The sequence below is a fragment of the Saccostrea echinata genome, unplaced genomic scaffold, assembly GCF_033153115.1.
Source record: "Saccostrea echinata isolate AGI-Se365-2 ecotype Australia unplaced genomic scaffold, CSIRO_AGI_Sech_v1 ptg000002l, whole genome shotgun sequence".
Taxonomy (NCBI): domain Eukaryota; kingdom Metazoa; phylum Mollusca; class Bivalvia; order Ostreida; family Ostreidae; genus Saccostrea; species Saccostrea echinata.
In genome coordinates this window covers 10,820,706-10,841,480 of record NW_026889751.1, presented here as the reverse complement: position 1 = coordinate 10,841,480, position 20,775 = coordinate 10,820,706, and the positions used below count along the sequence as shown (strand labels likewise).

At 35.8% G+C, this 20,775-nt stretch overlaps 1 protein-coding gene and 1 pseudogene across 1 annotated transcript; one reads left to right on the top strand and one right to left on the bottom strand.

Moving 5' to 3' along the window:
• Positions 1-4,363: 4,363 nt before the first annotated feature.
• LOC133204291 (uncharacterized) lies at positions 4,364-4,858 on the top strand (annotated as a pseudogene).
• A 9,994-nt stretch (positions 4,859-14,852) lies between these two features.
• On the bottom strand, positions 14,853-15,560 carry LOC133204279 (uncharacterized). Its single transcript, XM_061340020.1, has one exon. It carries the CDS (start codon positions 15,558-15,560, stop codon positions 14,853-14,855), a length of 708 nt encoding a protein of 235 aa, XP_061196004.1.
• Positions 15,561-20,775: the final 5,215 nt, after the last annotated feature.

Sequence of the window (20,775 nt, the reverse complement as noted above, 5' to 3'; positions counted from 1 at the left end):
TATCCCATTAAAGGAAAACAAATAACTAGGCTATAATGCTGTTCGATGACTATAAGAGCAAAAATACACGTGTTCTTAGATTTGTTTTATCAAATTTTATATATATAAAAAAAGTTTCCAGAGTCGTCATTAAAAAAAAATATTTACTTAGCTGGTGTCAGAGAGAGAAACTTGCATATGAATAAAAATGCATGGTTTCTGTGTATAATTGTAATGATCCTCTTTAAATTTTACTCTGGGTAAATAATGTAAAAAAAGAATGAAAATCAAGTCTCAAGCGTTTTTTTTCTTCAAAGTTACAAGAAAGATTAATGTTTTCGAACCCTACCCAAATAAATCTGCTTGAAAAAATGAACAAGTGTTAAGAAAATTAGATCTCATATATAGCTTTGATTTTCTGGTGTAAAAAAAAAACTTCTAATAAAAATATAAGGAAGATTAAATTTGTGTAAAAATAACAGACAGTACTAAATCAAAATTCCTCTGATATTCGATCTCAGAGACACAAAAAATGGTTAGCTCAAAATCTTTACCAATGTCTTTTGTCGTTTGCTAGTGTTAACAAAGCCTATACATGTAAATAAAATTAGGCTTTTTACATTAAAAAAAAATTAATTAATTAATAAAAGAGGTGTTTGGTATGCTAAGAATTGACACAAGTTTATACACAGAAGTACGTATTTCCCCTTTCTAGTTATATGTAATAATTTTTACCAATAGAAAAAACCGAATGTTGCATTATGAAAAAGCTTCTCTGCCTAATTTAAATATTATTTTTTCTCTAAGTTGTATGATTGGCAATATTAGCACAATTGAAGTTGCGTTTGCAAGACTACATAGAACTGTGCCAGAAAATATTGAAACACATGTTGTGTTCGAATCAAGCACGTGATTCGTGTCCGCGTATTTATAGTGGTAAGTTTTGAGGGGATGGGTAACGAGGATGTAACCCACTCTTTAAATTTGCTAGCCTATAGAAAAAAATCTGGCCATGTCTTTCCTATACACAAATTAAGCGATCTTGCTGCGTGATACGAGGTTTAAAAAATATAAGAGTTTTTAGGATAAAAGTAAACAAAAATCTTTTTTTCTTACATCAAAAATCCTACTTATAAGGTATTACATAATGTAAGTGTGTATGATGATGTAGATTATACATGTATCTATATAATGATCAAGGAAGGGGAGTATATTGCCAGTATTTCTATCAAAATCGAAGGGCACTCCCAACAAAAATTTACTATAGTAAACGATAGTTACATGTTACTAAAGTTTACTATTATTATCTATAGTAAATACCTTGATACTTTGATTAACTATGAAAAATTGTTTGGAACTTTTTTGAGATTTCAAAGCTGAAACTTTCTTAAATTGATATCAGCAATGTAAAATTTTGGGATGATATGTTAATGAACAAGAAATACGAGGGGTAATCGAAAAGTTCGCGAACTAATTGAATTACTTCCATAAAAGAAATAAAATCAGATTTCGATGTATATTATTTTCTAAAGTGGTCCTCTCTGATTTGAATGCACATCTGCCATCGTTCTGCTCATGCGCGAATCACGTGATCCAGGCGTTCACATGACATGCTCCGTAGCGTTCTGTTCACAGAAATTAAATGATTTTTCCGAGTCTTATATTTCTTACCATGCAAGTTATTTTTTATAACAAGAATAGCCCGTTTGTCACAAATAGGATTGGTGGATTAGGATATCTTTTCCCAGAATGAGCATAGTGACCATCACAACCCGACTCTTTTGTATCGGGGTGTGTCGTTTATCCACTGTGGATAAAGTATGGGCGCCTTCTTTTTATCATATATGATATGTTTAAAATCTAAGGTAAACAATATTTTTGGGATTCAATAATTATATTATTGTTATGATATTCAACTATTTTTCTAACTGTAATTTGATCTTTCGTTACAGATTGCTCAACTAAGGACGCATCTCTTCCCAAGCTTGCTTTCACTGGGCACCAGAACAAACATCATTTTAACCACCTCCCTTCCTTCACCAAAACAATCAATCCAATTAATGATTGAACTTCTGCCATGTCTTCATAAATCGTGTACAAATTATTATATGCCGCTGAAAAGAAATTTCTAAGATACCCTAAATGTTAAACTTTAAAGTCGTTCGTTACTCAAGTACGACTGAGTCAACCATTTTTTGTCACGTCATCTACATATTGAGTCATTTTTATATCGTGACGTCCAAACGTTGAGCAAATATCTGCTATTTATAGAACATGTTTATGACTAAATGTGTGCCAATTTTCATTTTGTTCTGAACTGTGGTTTTGTAAATAACGAGATAGAACTTTTTGATCAACCCTCGTAGTTCCCTAAAATATAAAAATGTGCACATATAAATTTAAGAACACAAAATATCACAATCATATATCCAAAAAAATACTTTGATTTACTATAGGAAAAACTTTGATACTGCATTAAACTATAGTTAACTTTGGTAAACTATATTTTTTGTTAGAGTTTCTCAGTGTTTTTCATATAGCGATCCTGATACAAACAATATATGTAGTGTTTCATAGTTAACATTATTTAGCTACATTCGTTTTCCCCTAAAACAGAGATAATATAATTCTACAGACAATAGTTGTAAGTACACAAATTACAGGGGAAACAAGAAATCTATGAGCCAGTGCTCTCTAGTGATACCCCACCCGCACAGACAGACGGACAAGATTAGTACCAAAATGAATATCACTGTATAGAATGCCGAACCAAAGAGTGTATTAAAATTTCAAGCATCTGCGATGAGTTTTGCAGAGAAAACTGCAACGAAAAAAAATGTTTCGGACAGACAGACACAAACATACAACAGAGAGATTCGCAGGGTACAAGGTATACACCCCCATTCCCTTCGAAGCGGGGGTATTAATATTCATGTAATAAATAAGGATAAATGAACATAAAAGAGGGAAAAAGATATTACATGATATTGAAAAATGAAGCAGTAATTACAATTAATGATAGCATCTCCATATTGGACATTATTGGACGCTTCATATGCCGTGCTTTCTCTAATTCTTTCCTTGTTTAAAATAATAATACAATACGTTTTTTGTTTCAATGGAATGGTGTATCCAGAAACTGATACATGTAAAAGCTAGCGCTGGGGTGGACGCAGGTTGAAAGCGGGCACAAATTTTAAGTTAGAAGTATGGACCACAAACTTGTCCTTTAAATAGTTTCCGATAACATCCATTCCATACAGGTATATCGTTGTCAGAAACATATCATGTCATTTTCGGAAAAAAACCTGTGAGAAAAAAAAAACAAAAACCAAGAAAAAAATAAAACGGATTATATATATATATATATATATATATATATATATATATATATATATATATATATATATATATATATATATATATATATATATATATATATATATATATATATGAATTTATGCGCCTCAATAATGTATACTCAATGGGATGCAAGCAAAAAAAAAAAAAACAAAACAAAACAAAACAAAACAAAACAAAAAAACATACCACGTACATTGCATATCATGCTAGTATTGAGAAGTGGCGTTAAGGAGGGGAAGGTACTTTGCTCCTCCTCCAATATACATTTGAAAGAAAAAAAATCAGGCGACTCTAGGCCTTCACCGACCCTCCCCAACATCGGATTAACGCATATCACACCTCATTTCTAAGGGTTTAATTATAAAATATAGTGAAAAAGTAGGGGGTCAGATTTCAATGGGGGTCATTTTTCAACGTGTGTGGAGTCGTAGAATCACCGGCCTGGAAGGGTTTTTTACGGTCGAAAAATGACCCTACTTGCCGTAGAAAATTGACCGGGGGTCATTTTTCTACGGAGAAATTTGACCCCCCGGTCAATATTCTACGGGGGTCACTTTTCGTCGTTACACAGGTTCAAATTAAAACTTTCTTAAACAAATTTAATTTGATAGTTTCAAAGGTTTCGTTCAAAATTAATTTTCAAAAATCTATTTCTGCAATTCTAACGTCTGAAAAGTGCAAAAAGAGGTTGATTGATTGTATGTTGTTTTCCCATCCGGAACACCTCGGGCCTTTCACAGAAAAAACCTCGGAAACGAAGCATTAACATGCTTTAAAATGCGGGTTATTCGGTCGGAGATGTGGTGAGGCGGAAGCCAGCAATAGTAGTTTGCTGAATAAAATAGCTACATTTGAAGTCAGTCCTAAAGACCTTTTTCTATGATTTTTTTATCATGCATATAATAAAACACATAATTATAACTTTTATTTGTATAAATTAAAGAGATAATAGCACTGACATAAGATTTAAAATTGACCTTGCCAAACCGAAACCGAAACAAAAACAAATCCACGTGGAAAATTCAATATGAGTGATTTCTGTACTGCTCTTAAAACTGCGACTAATATTTACGGAGACATCAAACTAAAGGAGGAACAGAGGGAAGTGTTACAGTATGTGTACGAAGGTAGAGACTGCATTGCGGTTTTACCCACTGGATTTGGGAAAAGTGTCATTTTTCACCTTATCCCTTTTCTGTTCCAACATAGATCGGTAATAGTTGTTGCCCCAATCTCGGCCCCAATGGAAGATTAGCTTCTGTCATTGAGTGAAATGAACATAAATTCATATTCTCTTGCAATGGATGGGGCTTTTTTCAACATTGTTTCCAGGGAAGATAAAAATATAAAAACTGTTAACATCGACCATTTCAATATGGCAGATTACAGGCTTGTTTATGTCCATCTAGAGACAGTTACAACGAACAGCAAACTTAGAAGAATGCTGGGAGCAAAGAAAGTTCAACAAGTATGCTGTGTTGTAATTGATGAAGTGCACAAGGTTTCAGAATGGTAAGCCTTTGAACTTTTCAAGCAGTTTTAATTGATAATGATAATTGTGACAGTGCATGATACACAGCTTCCTACTTGCTTGTGTTAGTGGGTTAACCCCTTCATATGCTTCAGATGGGCTGAAGCATACTTGACTGGAATGCCAGAGGTCTTGGATTCAATCCCAAGCAGAGGCACATCTCTTTTACATAATGTTATGGGAAGGAAATAAAGTTAACAGTAAATAGACTATGTAAACCACTAAAGAGAATATGCAAGTTGAGGTTAAAGAGGTCAAAATTAATGCATCACTCTTACATTATTTAGAACTAGGCCATGCAATTTTCTTCTATGTTGTTTTTCTGTATTTTATGTGTGAGTTTTGATCTGGGATGTTCGAAATCAAGAATGTGGATGTCAACCTTAGAGAATTATAAGTCTTTGACAAGACTGAAGCTCTACTGGCGTGTACTTGGTGTATCTGTTTATTGTCTACCAAGTCTTATTGAAACTGGAACAAAGCTGTACAGTGTGTAGGAAGAGTTGTGTTTTGAAAAATTGTTTACAGATAGACATACAAGCTAACAGACATCTCAGACAGGTGGATTAACATCTAGTGCCATACCATAATATTTCCCATCTTCGAAAGCATATCAAACATCATATATAAGTAACTGATAAAAGGCTTATCTATTACATCTATGAATGATATGAACATTATGAACAAACAAAAGCTTTCACTTCGAACTTAGCTTGGTGATTGTATTTAACCTTGTTTAGAGTTTGCTATAATAAGTTGATGAAACAAGAATATCAGCAGTCTTGTTTAAAGTCTTCATTTCGTAAATTCTATGGTCGATACAATGACCTTGTCAGCAAATACAATCCATAATTAAGTCAAATGCTGACTGATGTTTTTCATTTACAAACTGAATTGCTTGACAGATTTTTCAGTTATTTCCTGATCATGACAAGGAGCAACACGGCAGGTGTGACTGGTCGGCGGGGGATGCTCACTCCTCCATGCCACCTGATCCCACCTCTGGTGTTTTGGAGGTCAGTGTTTGCTCTGCTCCTCATTTGTATTGTTTGATGGACTTCTGAGCTTGAATACTGTTCACCTGTATGTAATATCCATATGTTTCATTAGGGGTCTATTGATACTGATATTTTAATTTACATCTACATTATTTGAACTAGGCTTGTGGTGGGCTGCTTGCTTCTTGATCAGGGGGTACTCAGTTCAAATCTTGTTCTCAGCACCACTTAAGATGTTGTCACTTTTTCAGAAGATTTGAGTTCAATTTCATCTCTTACATCCAATAGAGTCTTAAACACTTCATATATAAAAGTGAAACTTTTGTTTTCAATTCCCTCAAAGCTTTTTCAAAGACAGCACCATTCAACAGCTCGAAGGAGTTCTTCTCTTGTAAAACAGTCTCACCTTTCCTATTAATTTCTCTTAAAGAACAATCCAGTTTCTCCAAGAATGTTTTAAAATTAACAGACTCTCTAAAATCAAAATTATTTTCTATGTTAATTGAATTAGAAGAATCATCATCAGGTATATCAAGTTTTTTTCTTTGCCTTCTTATGATGGTTTGTAGTACAACTATGTGAGTTTATGCACAGTTTTTCAACAGATCATGTTATTTGCTCTGCCACAGAAATCTTCTGAGTTTTCTGTGTTTTTTTCACACTTCCTGGGGTAGCTACTGGTAATCTTATCCTTCGAATGCTTTCACAGAATTTTTCATGATTTAACAATGCAGTTCCTCTAAACGTAGAATAGTTTAATACAATTTTATAACATTTTTCACAAATAAACACATCACTACCATTATTCTCAAAATCTGAGTATTTGATGCCTTTAGTGTTCTCTAACTTTTCAACAAAAGATTCTTTTCTAGATTTGTTTCCAAATATATTGATAAGTCTGGTTGGTATCCCAATGCAGGTAATGCAGTTCTTTGGAAATAATATTTTGACTGGTGTTTTGGAAATGGTTTCTTTGTCCATACTGAAATAAAGAAAAATGTTTCATAACTACAGATTCTGTACTAATATAAGATGACTTCTGAAGTTCAATATATATCTATTAATATCGTATATATTTGCCCTACATACAAAAAAAAGAAGAAGAAAATTTAAACTATACCATGTTTGACAATAAATAACATTTCCCGTTAAGGGGACATGCATATTTGAATTCATTAATTCTCATTACAATCATGGAACTCGGAAGATAAACAAACCCATGTGTGTGTGTTGTCAGCAATAATTACTAACTTTATTCTATAATAATCACGACTTCCGTTATGTTTATACATACATAAATATACATTCATTTAGGGTATTCCAAATCACCTTTTACATTTTGACTGCAAACGATTTTATTTACAAGTTTATAAATGGTTGTTTTGTATTAAAGGAAAGCCAGTTCTATGAAAAATCACATCTGCATTACACGGCGAGTCTATCTTCGATACAGCAGTCTTGACAGGGGGTTATATTTACATCACCTTTTTAGTGTATTGCAGGTCACTTCCAGGTATTCTGTATCAACAGATAAATGGCCAAAAAATAGTCAGATAACAACATTATCATGATTATAGTTAATGAATTAGTTGGTATTGTTTACCAAAAGTATCAAAAAATAAAAAAAAATATTTTCTTGTTGATTGTTCTTGTTTATTTTTTAAGTTATTAAAGCACCCCCTTTCTGTAGACACACTATAAAACAGCGTTCTCAGAGGCGGAATATGCAGAAAAGCAAATACCAACAAAATAATACTTTCAGAAATTACCTGACTGTAAATTGTTGTCCTGTATAAATAATTATGTCACATTTTTTTTTTTACCCATGTGAATTTTTTTTTCAATGCAAAACAATTAACATTGAATGTGTAATACTGTCATAATTGTACGAGTAGGCTACCAAAAAAAAATATATAATGATGATAAAAAAAAATTATGAAAAGGAATTAAACCAACTCGTGTTTAGATATCATGATTATCAAGTATGACATATATCACTGCATAACTTGCATGTACTCGTACATATATGTGTACACATGCAAGTGTCCGTTTGTATGATGAAAGGATCAGCAATTGATCAACACTGATCAAGTGTATAACTATATGGGACCTAGGGATAGTCTTAATAGCTCTTGCTTTGTCAAATCATTACTTTCATACCCCTTGCATTTAAGAAAAACAGTGTTATAAAATTATCTGACATATAACACATTATGTTTACCTCTTTATTTTTTGTATGCAATAAGTATAGACCTTACTGATAATGAGTGTTTGTTGTCACACGTGTGCATGTGTCGTGCTAATCCGAGATTCCTCTGACTCTAACCCCTGCTTTTATATTTTGACATGTGTATCTCCTCTGAACATGTCAAAATATAAAAGCAGGGGTTAGACTGTTAGAGGAATCTCTGATTAGTGTCGTGCCATGTACAGTGGTAAGGTAAATTACCGAGAGTCGCGATATGCAGGGTGATCTGGAATACCCTAAATGACTGTATAATAACTTACCTCGTTTCTGGAGAAGATGAACAAATACATGTGTGTGTGGGATTCGTGTGTGTGTGTGAAATCGGCAGTTACAAACTTTATTCTTTACCTCGTGTGAACATCGGCCATTTTTAAGTCACGTGAAGTCGAACTACTTTCGATCACATGGGTACATTCGTTTCCGAGGTGTTTTTCTGTGAAAGGCCCGAGGTGTTCCGGATGGTTGTTTTCCATCCCGTTCGAGAATTTTTTCACTTATATAGAGGCGTCAACATATATCGGTGAAGGGCTTCAAATTTTGACCTTTATTTGGTACTCAAGGCCATTGAGCAGTGAGTACCTATCGTGACACGGGCCTCGGTTTTTAAGGTCTTATCCGAAAGACCCTCAACTCTCACTTCAAAGTGCCGAGTCTTGGCGAAGGAACAGTTGCTATATATTTTTAAATCGACTTAGGTCAGTTGTGGTCATGATTCGAACACACGACCTTCCGAAAACGAAGCAAGCGCTCTACCGGCTCAGCTACCTTGACGGCATGCAAAAAGAGGAAAAATGAATAAGGAAAGGGGAAAACGGTGTCATATGATCATAAACTGCTTTAAATACTCATTATAACCATGCAAAAAAATTCACTACCTGATGTTCAGAAAGCACTGCATAATTTCGATGGTTTTGGTCCTACCTCTTAGCCCTCAGGAGTGTGACACCATAAAAGGAATAATTGTGTTCCCCTTTGCCACGGACATTAAAAAAACTTTTCATATTTCGAAACTGGTTGAAATGATTCAACTATTCCGGTAAAGAAGCTGTGTAACGACGAAAAATGACCTTCTAGAATATTGACCGGGGATCATTTGCCTACGTAGAAATTTGTCCCCCTGGTCAATATTCTACGTAGAAAAATGACTCACTTTTTTGTAGAAATTATAGCCTTAGGGTCATTTTTCTCCATGTGGATTGTAGAAAAATGATCCTGTGTTGTTTTTTGATACCAGAAAAAAACTGCATGGTTTTGGTAGGTAAATTCTTGTTAGGCAAATACACAGGGGTTAAATCACGCAGCCTTATGATATGAAGTGTTCATTTCTAAAAGCTTTAAAGTTTAAATGACAAAATTAAAAGGTAGTACTATACTTCACATTAATAATACAAAATGCCTAATCCCCATTAAAGGCATGCCTAACAAGGCTATAATGATGTTCTATCACTATTAGAGCAAGAATACATGGCGGTACATTCTTTGATTTGTTTTATCACATTTAATAGAATAAGTTTCCACAGTTGTAATTATTTAAAAAATCAAGACCATTTTCTTAGCCGATGTGAGAAAGAGACACATATAAATAAAAAATGTATAGCTTCCATAATTGTAATCCTCTTTGATTTTACTCTGGGAAGATAATGTGCAACAAATAAAAATATAGTTTTCCTTTTTTTCTTTAGAAGTTATAAGAAAGGTTAACGTAACTTTTGGAACCCTACCATAATAAATTTGCATGAAAAAATGGAAGATTGATAAGAAAATTCGAACTCGTAAATATCTTTACTTTTCTATGAATAAAGTCTCAAACTTTTTCTTATAAAAATATAGGGAAAATTACATTTGTGAAAAATTAAAATAACAGTGAAAAATTAAAATAACACAGAACTAAATCATCATGCCTCTGACCTTCGATATCAGGGCCACAAAAAGTGATTAGCTAAAATATCTTTACCAATGTCTTTTGTCGTTTGTTAGTGTCAACAAAGTCTTTAACAAAATGAGGTTTTTTACATTAAAAAAATGATTCCTTAAAAAGAGGTTTTTTATACCAAGAATTGACACAAGTTTATACAAGATAGTATCGTCTTTTTCCCTTTCTAGTTACATGTAAAAAAATTTACTAATAGAAAAAAACAGAATGTTGCATTATGAAAAAAGTTTCTGAGTCTAATTTACATAATTTTTACTAAGTGTGATTGGCACTATTAGCACATTTGAAGTTGCGTGTGCAAAAAATATTAAACTGTACAAAAAAAGTATTGTAACACATTGTGTTAGAATCAAGTACCATGCGAGATTCGTATAAGCGTATCTATAGACGCGAGTTTGAAGGGGCTAGGGGTTGTAACGCACTCTTTTTTCTAGTAACCTAGAGGGAAAAAAAATCCCTTCTGGCCAGGTACGTCTTTCCTATAAACAAATCAAGCGTTCTTGCTGTCTGAAACGAGGTTTAAAAATATAAAAGGGTTTATAAGATAAAAGTGAAAATAAATCGTTTCCTGTCACCGAAAATCCTCTTATAAGGATTTTATTTATATAATGCATATGCACATTGTAATGCGGGTTGTTTTAAATTCATTAGGATTTACAAATTTTATCTCTTTAACGTTACGTGACTTGAGGAGGGCGGTATGCGCGACAGAGGCAATGTTGTAACAATTGTTAAGCACACATTTTGCATGGCTCCCTTTTTTTTATTGAATGGCTCTACTGCTTAATGGAATGATTGTAATTTTCCCAGAAGCATGACTAAGGACTATTATGAGGTGAACATTTACTCAAATTACACTGATGGCCCAACGGTAAATCATTTAACGCTGTCCATTCAAAAGCTATGTTTGGTAGAGTAGAACCATACAAGAAGTAAAGGTTACATGTATGTTTTATTAACAGTACGCATTTGATTAAAGCAAAAAGAAACATTCATATGCAATGAAAAAATATGACATACCGTGTAATGCGTAGAACAAGGAAGGAGTCATGATGCAAATGCATTTTGGCTAGCTAACTTTCAACGCAACGACACGATATTTGAAATGGACAAAAATTATAAAAATATAAAATATAAGCAAACTGAATGCATGCAAGGGAAACGGATAGTGAATGTCAAACCCATATTACATACTTGATCAAATAAAGAATAATTTATAGACCTCCTCTCAGCATGTGGATATTTTTAGATACTTTTCATATCGGTACAACAGATAATAAATAATATCCAACTGGGATTTCAAGCTGACATATCATCTTCCTTGCATGTTAGTAAACATATAAGTATTGTTCTTCAAGCATATAAAATTCTTCTTCAGTAATACGCAAACAAACAACGCAATGATCTAATTGTGAACTGGGAAACAGTATTTTCTGTTATGTGAAGTTATCGCCCGTATAATTTTAAATTGCATTCATATTTTTGCATAAATAAACATTTCTGCTAAGTCCATTTTAAAGTAAAAAGATCAAGAATAAACATTTTATAATTTATTTTAAAATAACGATAAAAATTTTCACTTTGTGTTAGAAAAAGTATTTTCCCCATTATTTTTTATTGTAAAAAAACTATGAAACATGTATGTATCAGACATATATATAATTTATTTTACAAGACTAATATGTTACTGAGACAGACGGACAAGAAATAAATAAAGAGAGAGGGAGAGAGAGAGAATGAGTGGAGAGAGAGAGTGGGGAGAGAGAGAGAGAGTGGGTGGGGAGAGAGAGAGTGGGGAGGGTAAGTGAGTGTGGGGGAAGTGAGTCTGTGGGTGGGGAGACAGTGTGAGTGAGGGGGTGAGTGTGTGGGTGGGGAGAGAGACAATGGGGAGGGAGAGTGTAAGTGGGGATAGAGAGAGCGAGTGGTGAAAGAGAGAGAGTGAATGGGTGGGGAGAGAGAGTGAGTGTGTGGGTGGGGGAGAGAGAGCGAGTGAGTGAAAGAGTGAGTGGGGAGAGAGTGTATGTGGGGAGAGATAGCGAGTGGTAGAGAGAGAGTAAGTGGGGAGAAAGATAGATATATCATACTTGTACATTTTTTTCTACTTGTATAAAACAAGATATTTAACTTGAATTTGTTGCAAATTAACTTGAATGAGTTCATTGTATTGCAACTTACCAATCAGTTCTCTGCATGTTTTCCAGTATTTATATATAAAGCCGCGCTATTCACAAGTTTGCATTTTATTTAACGATATTTAACGATTAGCGGGTTCGAGTAAAAGTTCTTCCAAACCTGTTTCTTTACTCCTCACTAAAATATAAACAGCAGTGAAGGAGAAATTTCAGGAGTACTGTGCATATATATATTTGAGAAGTTGTGTAAATCAGATGTGGATACTTAAAAATTGCAAGGAACTTTTGGAAAACTTTAAAATCACAAAATTTTACTAAAATACCATAAAAACGTACGAGTTTTCAACTGTATACAACCATTCCCAGCGATAAGTTAATGTCCAGGTTTTTGACATTATTGACAGCTGCATTTTCAATAAAAATGGAATTCGAAAATTCATTTACCTTGTCATTGGTCATTTAAAAAAATTATTTTGTTAAAAAAACATTTTGATTGTAAACACAAATACTCTGAAGTTGATATTAAAAAGATTTGAGTTTCTGATTGACTATATCTATGTGGTATTTGGAGACCAGGTCTTCCAACAATCTGCTGGAATTCCCATGGGTACCAATTGCGCCCCGTTTTAGCAGACTTATTTTTGTATTCATATGAAACAGAATTTATTCAAAATCTTATACATGAGAAGAAAATACTTGCTGTGGCCTTCAACTCGACATTTCGATATATCGACAACATATTATCAATTAACAATAGTTATTTCCATTCATATGTCGACACGATATATCCCAGTGAGCTTGAAATTAAAGATACCACAAAGTATGACACATCTGATTCATACCTGGATAATTTACTAGAAAAAGACGTTAATGGTAACCTAACAACAGAGCTTCATGATAAACGTGATGACTTTAACTTTTCAATCGTCAACTCCCCTTACTTATGCAGCAATATACTGTTATCAGCTGCATACGGGGTTTCTATCTCTCAGTTGATTCGTTACGAAAGAGCATGCTCTACGTATGAACCATTTCTAAACGAGGTAAGTTATTGGCAAACAAGTTAATGAAACAAGAATATCAACAGTCTCGTTTAAAGTCATCATTTCATAAGTTCTACACTCGATACAATGACATTGTCAGCAAAAAAATCTATCATTAAGTCAAATGCTGACTGATGTTTTTCATACAAATTGTTAGGCCATTATTTACACACTGATTTGTCGATTGAATTTTCTGTTATTCCCTATGTTGTGACCGGTCATCAGGGATGCTCACTTCTCTATGCCACCTGATCCCACCTCTGATGTTCAAGAGGTCCTTGTTTGCTCTGCTCCTGATTTTTATTGTTTGAATGGACTTTTGAGCTTGAATACTGTTCTTTATCACCATATTTCATGATATGAATTATTTCCCGCTTATGCATGGCATGCAGGGATCTAATTTAGGCTTCGGTTTTTAAGGTCCCAGGTAAAAGACCATTGACTGGAATAGTCACTTTCTACATGTGTTTAAAATATCTCGGTTTGGCACGGCAACAGAAAGATTGGACAATCAAATGCTGAGCTCCCATGGTGTACGAAGCTTTCTCCCATAGACACTAGGCTACTGTGATCAGTGCCGCAGTTATTAAGAAATAATTTAATTGCAATGATATCAAAATTTTAAAAATAGCCATAAAAAATGCGGGTTCGTGACAACGTTTTAGGGGGAAGGGGGTATTGATATTTGAAAAAACAAGAAGTTAGAATACAGCTAGAAAATAAAACATTTATAAATGTGGTTCTGATAACCATCCTTACTTTCTCATTATCAAAATCTGACAAACGTCTACTTAACATTTGTAGACTTGTGAATTTGTAGCGTGAAACCTAATAATATAATAACAAATAGCAGAGGCGGCTGAATTCCCCCAGTTAACTTTCTGAGGACCTGGCAGGATCAAAATATACAAATATGTGATTAAGCAATATATACAGATAAATGTTTAGACTACTTGTCTTTAATCAATTAGGTACAATAAATCAAAGTGACGCTGACTCATAAGCGATCGGCTCTCACAGCTCGGCTCTTCTGGTTACTAGCTCTTACAGCACGGCTCTTATGGTTACTGGCTCTTACAGCTCAGCTCTTATGATAACCGGCTCTTACTGGCTCCCTCGGTAGCTTTCTTGGTAATAAATAATATTTAAAGCCAGGAAAGACTTGTTCAGTCACGTCTAACGCTTTAAATATTTATTTATTATCATTAACTAAAAGTTACCTCTGATCATTAATGGTCCGCCGTTTGTGTTACCACTTCAGCATCAACTTCGCAATTTACACAGCTCTGCAGCTTCACTTGTATTTATACCCTATGTGACCAACAACGCCATCTAGCGGAAACATGACTAAAATACCGCTTGTACCGGAATAACTTTTCCCGGATTGTTTCATTACCCACGCCTCAAAATCCATGCGACCTCGCATGCTCATTTTTTTTTTTTTTTTTTTTTAATCAAATATATTATAATACAACTCAGCTACCTGCTTTATTGATTATTTTCGAAGTAATGATTAATCAGATATTGATACATTCATCTTTTAGGAAATTATACGCATACAACAATTTCAAATTGACAAAACAAACTTTTGCTTTCTCTGCACAGTCTTTTGTCTCTCAAACTCCTCAATCTTCTTCAATCATCACAATGTGCTCAAAGTCTCGTTCACCTTCTCTCCACTTGGTAATTGTCCATTCTACTCTTCGAATCTTCCTTTCTGTTTGTGTACCAGTTACACACACCTGAGGTTTTCTTACTAAAGGGCGTGCTGGAAGTCCGGAAGATGCGACAAGAGGGTTCTTGCGCTTAGGAGCAAATATCGGCATTGGAGTTGTAGGTTTCCGAAAGATTCTTCCAATATTTGCATCTTCATTAACTTGTTTTGCATTTGGGTCCTCTTCCCTTTCATTATCAGTCTCAGAAACATCACCTAATATGCTTCGCAGATCCCCTGGATCGGCATCTATCCACTCCTCGTCCGAGATTGCCTTTCCTTCACCAGCATCCTGTGAGGTACTATTCTTATCATTGCAATCCGCAGATGGTGAACTCTCACTTGCTGTTTCCTTGTCACTTTTCTGATTCTTGTAATGTGAAGATGTGATTTGTCGAACATCATCATTCTGCCCCTCCTGTCTCTTCTTATGTCTTGTAAGATTTCCCATTTTATTAGTAGTAAAGTTGCAATCCTCTCTATCACAAGAAAATTTCCTTTCAATGTGTTTCAACCCACATTCTGTGATGTGCCTAGTCATTTCCGCCATGTCATAAGTCTTAAATCGACACATGGGACATTTTGACTCTTTTCTAGGTGTGAGCTTGGTTAGAGGCATTGTCTAAAATGAAACAGAAACATTTTTATGAATAGTGCTATAGCATAATTTGTATACATGTATGTCAAAAGATAATAGCAGTAACTAAAATCTACAGAATAATTCTTTCTGGCAAACAAATATGAAAGGAGTTATATATCAACAACATAATCGGAGAGATATTTTGGTCTTCGTCTCTCTCTGCGGTTTTCGGGTTCGATTCTACTATTACTCTCAAACAGCAAAGTTTCCTCCTCCTGAATATCATCAGTGCCTAAGTCTTGAGTATCAGAAGAAGCTACTTCTCCTCTCAACACTTGGGGATTCTTTGGCCTCATACGATTGACATGTATGACCTGAGATTTTCCTTTTGCACCACAATTAACTTTGTATGTGACATCAGAAAATCTTCCCTCTACTATGAATGGACCTCGCCAAAACTGTGTGAGCTTAGGAGATTTCCCAACAGCATATCGTGGAAAATAATTCTCAAATGTCTGCCAACTTAACTTTGTGTCATGTAGACTCTTTTGTCTGAGCATGGAGCCTATTGAATTGTTTCTCACAAATGAATGTGCTAACTCCATTTTTTCTTTAAGCTCCCAAACCCACTTCTGAGCAGGGATCTCCTTAATATTAGATGGCATCTCAAAAAGAATATCAAGAGGTGTACCAACCTCTCTTCCCAACATCAAATAATTGGGGCTAAATCCAGTGGTCTCATTTTCCACTGATCTATAAGCCATCAACACATAAGGTAACAGATCATCCCAGTTTGACTGATTCTCATCTACAAGAGTCTTCAACATCGTGAGTAAGGTTTTGTTAAACCTTTCGACAAGTCCATCACATTCTGGGTGATAAGGACTTGTACGTGTTTTCTTGATATTCAATATTTTACACATTTCAGTGAAAATTTTCCCTTCAAACTGCTTACCTTGGTCTGAATGCACAGATCCCGGCACCCCAAATCGTGATATCACCTGTTCAACCAACAGTTTGGTAATAGTGACTGTTTCCATGTTTGGCATCGCGAATGCCTCAACCCACTTCGTGAAATAGTCACAGATAACAACTATGTACCGATTGCCTACCTCTGTTCGAGGCAATTCTCCCAAAATATCAATACCAATCCTTTCCATTGGCATACCAGCTCCCAATGTTTTCATTGGAGCTCTTTTTGTTTTCGTCAGACCTTTAGATCTAGTGCATACTTCACATCCTTTTACATAATGTCTCACGTCTCTTTGCAAACCGGGCCAATAAAATCTTTGTCTAACCTTACTAAGTGTCTTTCTGACTCCTAAGTGTCCTGCTGTTTTGTGATTATGACAGTATGCCAGAACTTTGCGTCTGTCTTGAAATGGAATGATCGCTTGGAGAGTAGTTCCTTTGTCATCTTTCCATTTCCTATAAAGCAAGTCACCTTTTATCTCCAGCATATTTCTTTGTGCCCAAAGAGACTTTGACATGACTCCACTGTAACTAAGATCAGTTTGCGTTGGTTTGTCATTGCTCACGAGCCAATGTTTCACTAGACTAATTTCCTTGTCTTTACTCTGCAGATCAGCAAGAGAAAATTCTTCATCTTCATTGTTATTACTTGAACCATCTTCGCTTCCACTGGAAACACCAAGGACTTTATTGGGCTCCTTTTCTATCTTCGCCTGAAGGTGAGCCTCCCAGTCTGGATCGTATTTACATTTGCCACAGGGACGTCGACTGAGGGCATCAGCATTCCTGTGTTGAGTGCCTGGGCGATGTTCGACAGTCATCTCATACATGCCCAAAATCTCGATCCAACGCGCTAGTTGGCCTTCTGGTTGTTTGAAATTGAGGAGCCATCGTAGCGAGCCATGGTCGGTACGAACCACAAATCTCCGTCCATACAGATAATGTCTAAAATATTTTACGAAAGAGACGACAGCTAATAGCTCTTTCTTGGTGACACAGTATTTTCGCTCTGCCTTGCTGAGTGTCCTACTAGCATACGCTATGACTCTCTCTGCTCCGTTCTGGCTCTGTGATAAGACGGCTCCTATGGCCATGTCGCTGGCATCTGTGTCAAGAACAAAAGGTTTACTGAAGTCAGGGAAAGCTAGTATAGGTGCATTGACCAAGAAACCTTTCAATTGATCAAATGCGGACTGACATTCCTCAGTCCATTTAAATTTGGCATCTTTGTTTGTTAACTTGTGCAAAGGTTTTGCAATCTTACCAAAATCTTTCACAAACCGCCGATAGTAGCTGCATAACCCAATGAATGATCTTACTTCTTTAACAGATGTCGGCTCTGTCCAGTGTTTGATAGCTTCTATCTTTTTAGGATCTGTTGCTACTCCGGCCTTGGAGATTATATGTCCAAGGTATTCAACTTGCTCTCCAAAAAGAGTACATTTCTTTGCTTTCAATTTGAGCCCAGCTGACTGTAATCTATCAAAGACCTTCTGCAGATTCTCTGTCATTTCCTCAAAGGTTTTGCTAAACACAGTAATATCATCAAGATATATAAGACATATATCCCATTGGAGACCACACAGGACTGTCTCCATGAGGCGTTCGAAGGTCGCCGGAGCATTGCACAGTCCGAACGGCATTACCTTGAACTGATATAACCCCTTTTTTGTAATAAACGCTGTCTTTGGTCTATCAACTGGATCTACTTCCACTTGCCAATATCCCGATGATAGATCAAGGGTTGAGAACCAGCAGGATCCTGAAAGATGATCCAAGGACTCATCTATCCTCGGAAGAGGATAGGCGTCTTTGATAGTAGCGTCGTTCAATTTTCTATAATCTACGAAAAATCGAAGGCTCCCATCTTTCTTCCGAACAAGAACTACTCCGGCCGCCCAAGGACTTGTTGATTTTTCTATGACATCTGACTTGAGCATCTCTTCAATCTGTTTGTCTATATTGTCCTTCCAGTGAACAGGAGTTCTTCTCAGAGGCTGTCTTATCGGTACTCTTGACCCTGTATTTATGGAATGTTTTACAATATCTGTTCTTCCGAAATCCCTGTCATCTTTAGAAAACAAATTTACATTCCGCAAGAGTAATGACCTCAGTTCTTCGGTCTGTTGCTGGCTCAATCCTTTGCTTGATCTATCAAGCAATTCTTTGAGAGCTTTTGGTAATTCTTCTAACTGTTTTGTTGCCGCTTGATGTCATCTACTGGTGTCAAATTTGCAACAACAGTTCCACTATGAATGACTTGTACATCTGGGCTAGGATTCATCAGTCGACAAGGAACGGAGTTTTGATTCGTGACAAGCACCTTGCCAATTATCCCTCTTTCAGATTTCAGAAAGTCTTTATCGCCTTCTAGTATCCCTAAACCTCTTGGCAATGGCTCCTTGTCAGGTATACACACGTTGCAATTCATGACAATTTCAGACCTAGGTGGTATATGAATGGTTTCTGCCACAGCAACACGGTAACATCCAATATGACCCGCTTTATTCAAAGGTGAGGGTTTCCCATTTACTTCCAAAATCTGCGTTGTTAAATCGACAACACATTTGTTTCCAATCAAAAAGTCTAACCCCAAAATTGCATCGACAGTCAACTCTGTAACAACAACTTCGGTGCTATACAAAATGTTACTTATAAGGACTGGGACACTGAGTTTCCCATAAATCGTAAGAGGGTCATTCCTTGCTGATAGCACTGGCTGTCTGACTTTTTTTAAAGTTTCAAGTGAGCTGTTACTTTCGAGAACTTTATCATATACATGTTTAGCCAAAAGAGACAGTGTAGCTCCTGTGTCAACCAATATGTTTAAATCAAAACCATCAATAGATGCTTTAACAAAAATACCAGCATCCCCAGTAATCCCTACTTTTTCAGGAGACTCCGTTTTGCATGACTCTTTTGTTTGTTTTGTTTCTCTCTGCACTGCATGGTTTTTATTGACATTCTGGGGATTCTGTTTTGAGCGACATTCCTTTTTGAGATGTCCCCTCTTGCCACAGTTATAACAAGTAGCGTTTTTCTTCCATTCAGGTTTCTTTGTCCATTTGTCTTTTTGTAGATCACTATGTTTTTGTTTTAGCTCTTTCAGCTCTTCAACAATGGACATCATCGACTTTTGAAGATTCAGTATCGTATTGTTCACCTCTTTCAACTCTACTGTTAATTCATCCCTAGATGTGTCTTGTCCAACAGCTCTCAAAGATGAATTTACGCCTCCCAATCTTTGTTCAGTTTTCAGGAAAGCCTCTAGTTCGATTGCATTTCTTACAGCCTCATTTAAATTCTTTGGTCTGGCTTGTTTGATTCTCAGCCGAATATCAGATATAGCTAAAGCATCAATGAAATGGTCTTTAGCCAGAGTTTCCTTTACATCTGCAGGTACTGTAGGATATGCCAAGTTCACAAGACGCCTGATTTGTTGACCAAGCTCTGGCAAGGATTCTGACGCTCTCTGTCTTCGCTCTCTCAGCTGAGCTCTATACAAATCTACTTGATCTGGTGGAGCAAATCTATCACTTAATGCAGATGTCAGCTCTTTATAGCTCATTTCTTTACCATCCGATAAATTTCCAAGAACACCTTGAGCACTGCCTCTTAGAGATACGGACAAGTACAACCCCTTCTCTGTTTCCTCCCAATTACCTAACTTTGCACATGCTTCAAAATGTGATTTATAATCAAGCCATGACGTGGAACCATCGTACGTTGCCGGTTTTATGTTTTGAGAATGTTGACGGTTCCTAGATTGTAGAATTGGGCTTGTATCACGCGTACTGGTAGCGTACTGGACTCCTGTGCTGGGAGACGAGGCTCTTGGCTTCCTCCTAAATGTTACATTAGACACTGGATCTTCACGTCTTCTTCCGGGCGTCTCCTGTTCATTCTTTTTCAAATAAGGGCTAAGGTCGAATTCATCCTCCATTGATTCCTTTGCAATACCGACACGATCCCCGAATCTTACAGATTTTCTCCTAGCTCCAGTTTGTTCTTCTAATTCAATATCATCTACAGCATGTGAGGTTGCAAACCCTGAGTCTGTAACCTGACGATCTTTATTTGGCGTTCTTACAGGTGTGGAGTGGCTCCTTTGTGAAAGCTCCAGCTCATATGAGGCAATCTGGCTCTCGAGCTCTCGGATCGTAGCATTGACCTCATCAATATTCATGATTAATGATATTGTACAAAGAAAAAAAATTCAATAAAATACTACCAGGTAGTATCCCACCGCTGCCACCAAAAACTTGTAGCGTGAAACCTAATA

Coding starts and splice junctions, on each gene's coding strand:
- LOC133204279 (XM_061340020.1), bottom strand. CDS start 15,560: ATGCCTCTAACCAAGCTCACACCTAGAAAAGAGTCAAAATGTCCCATG.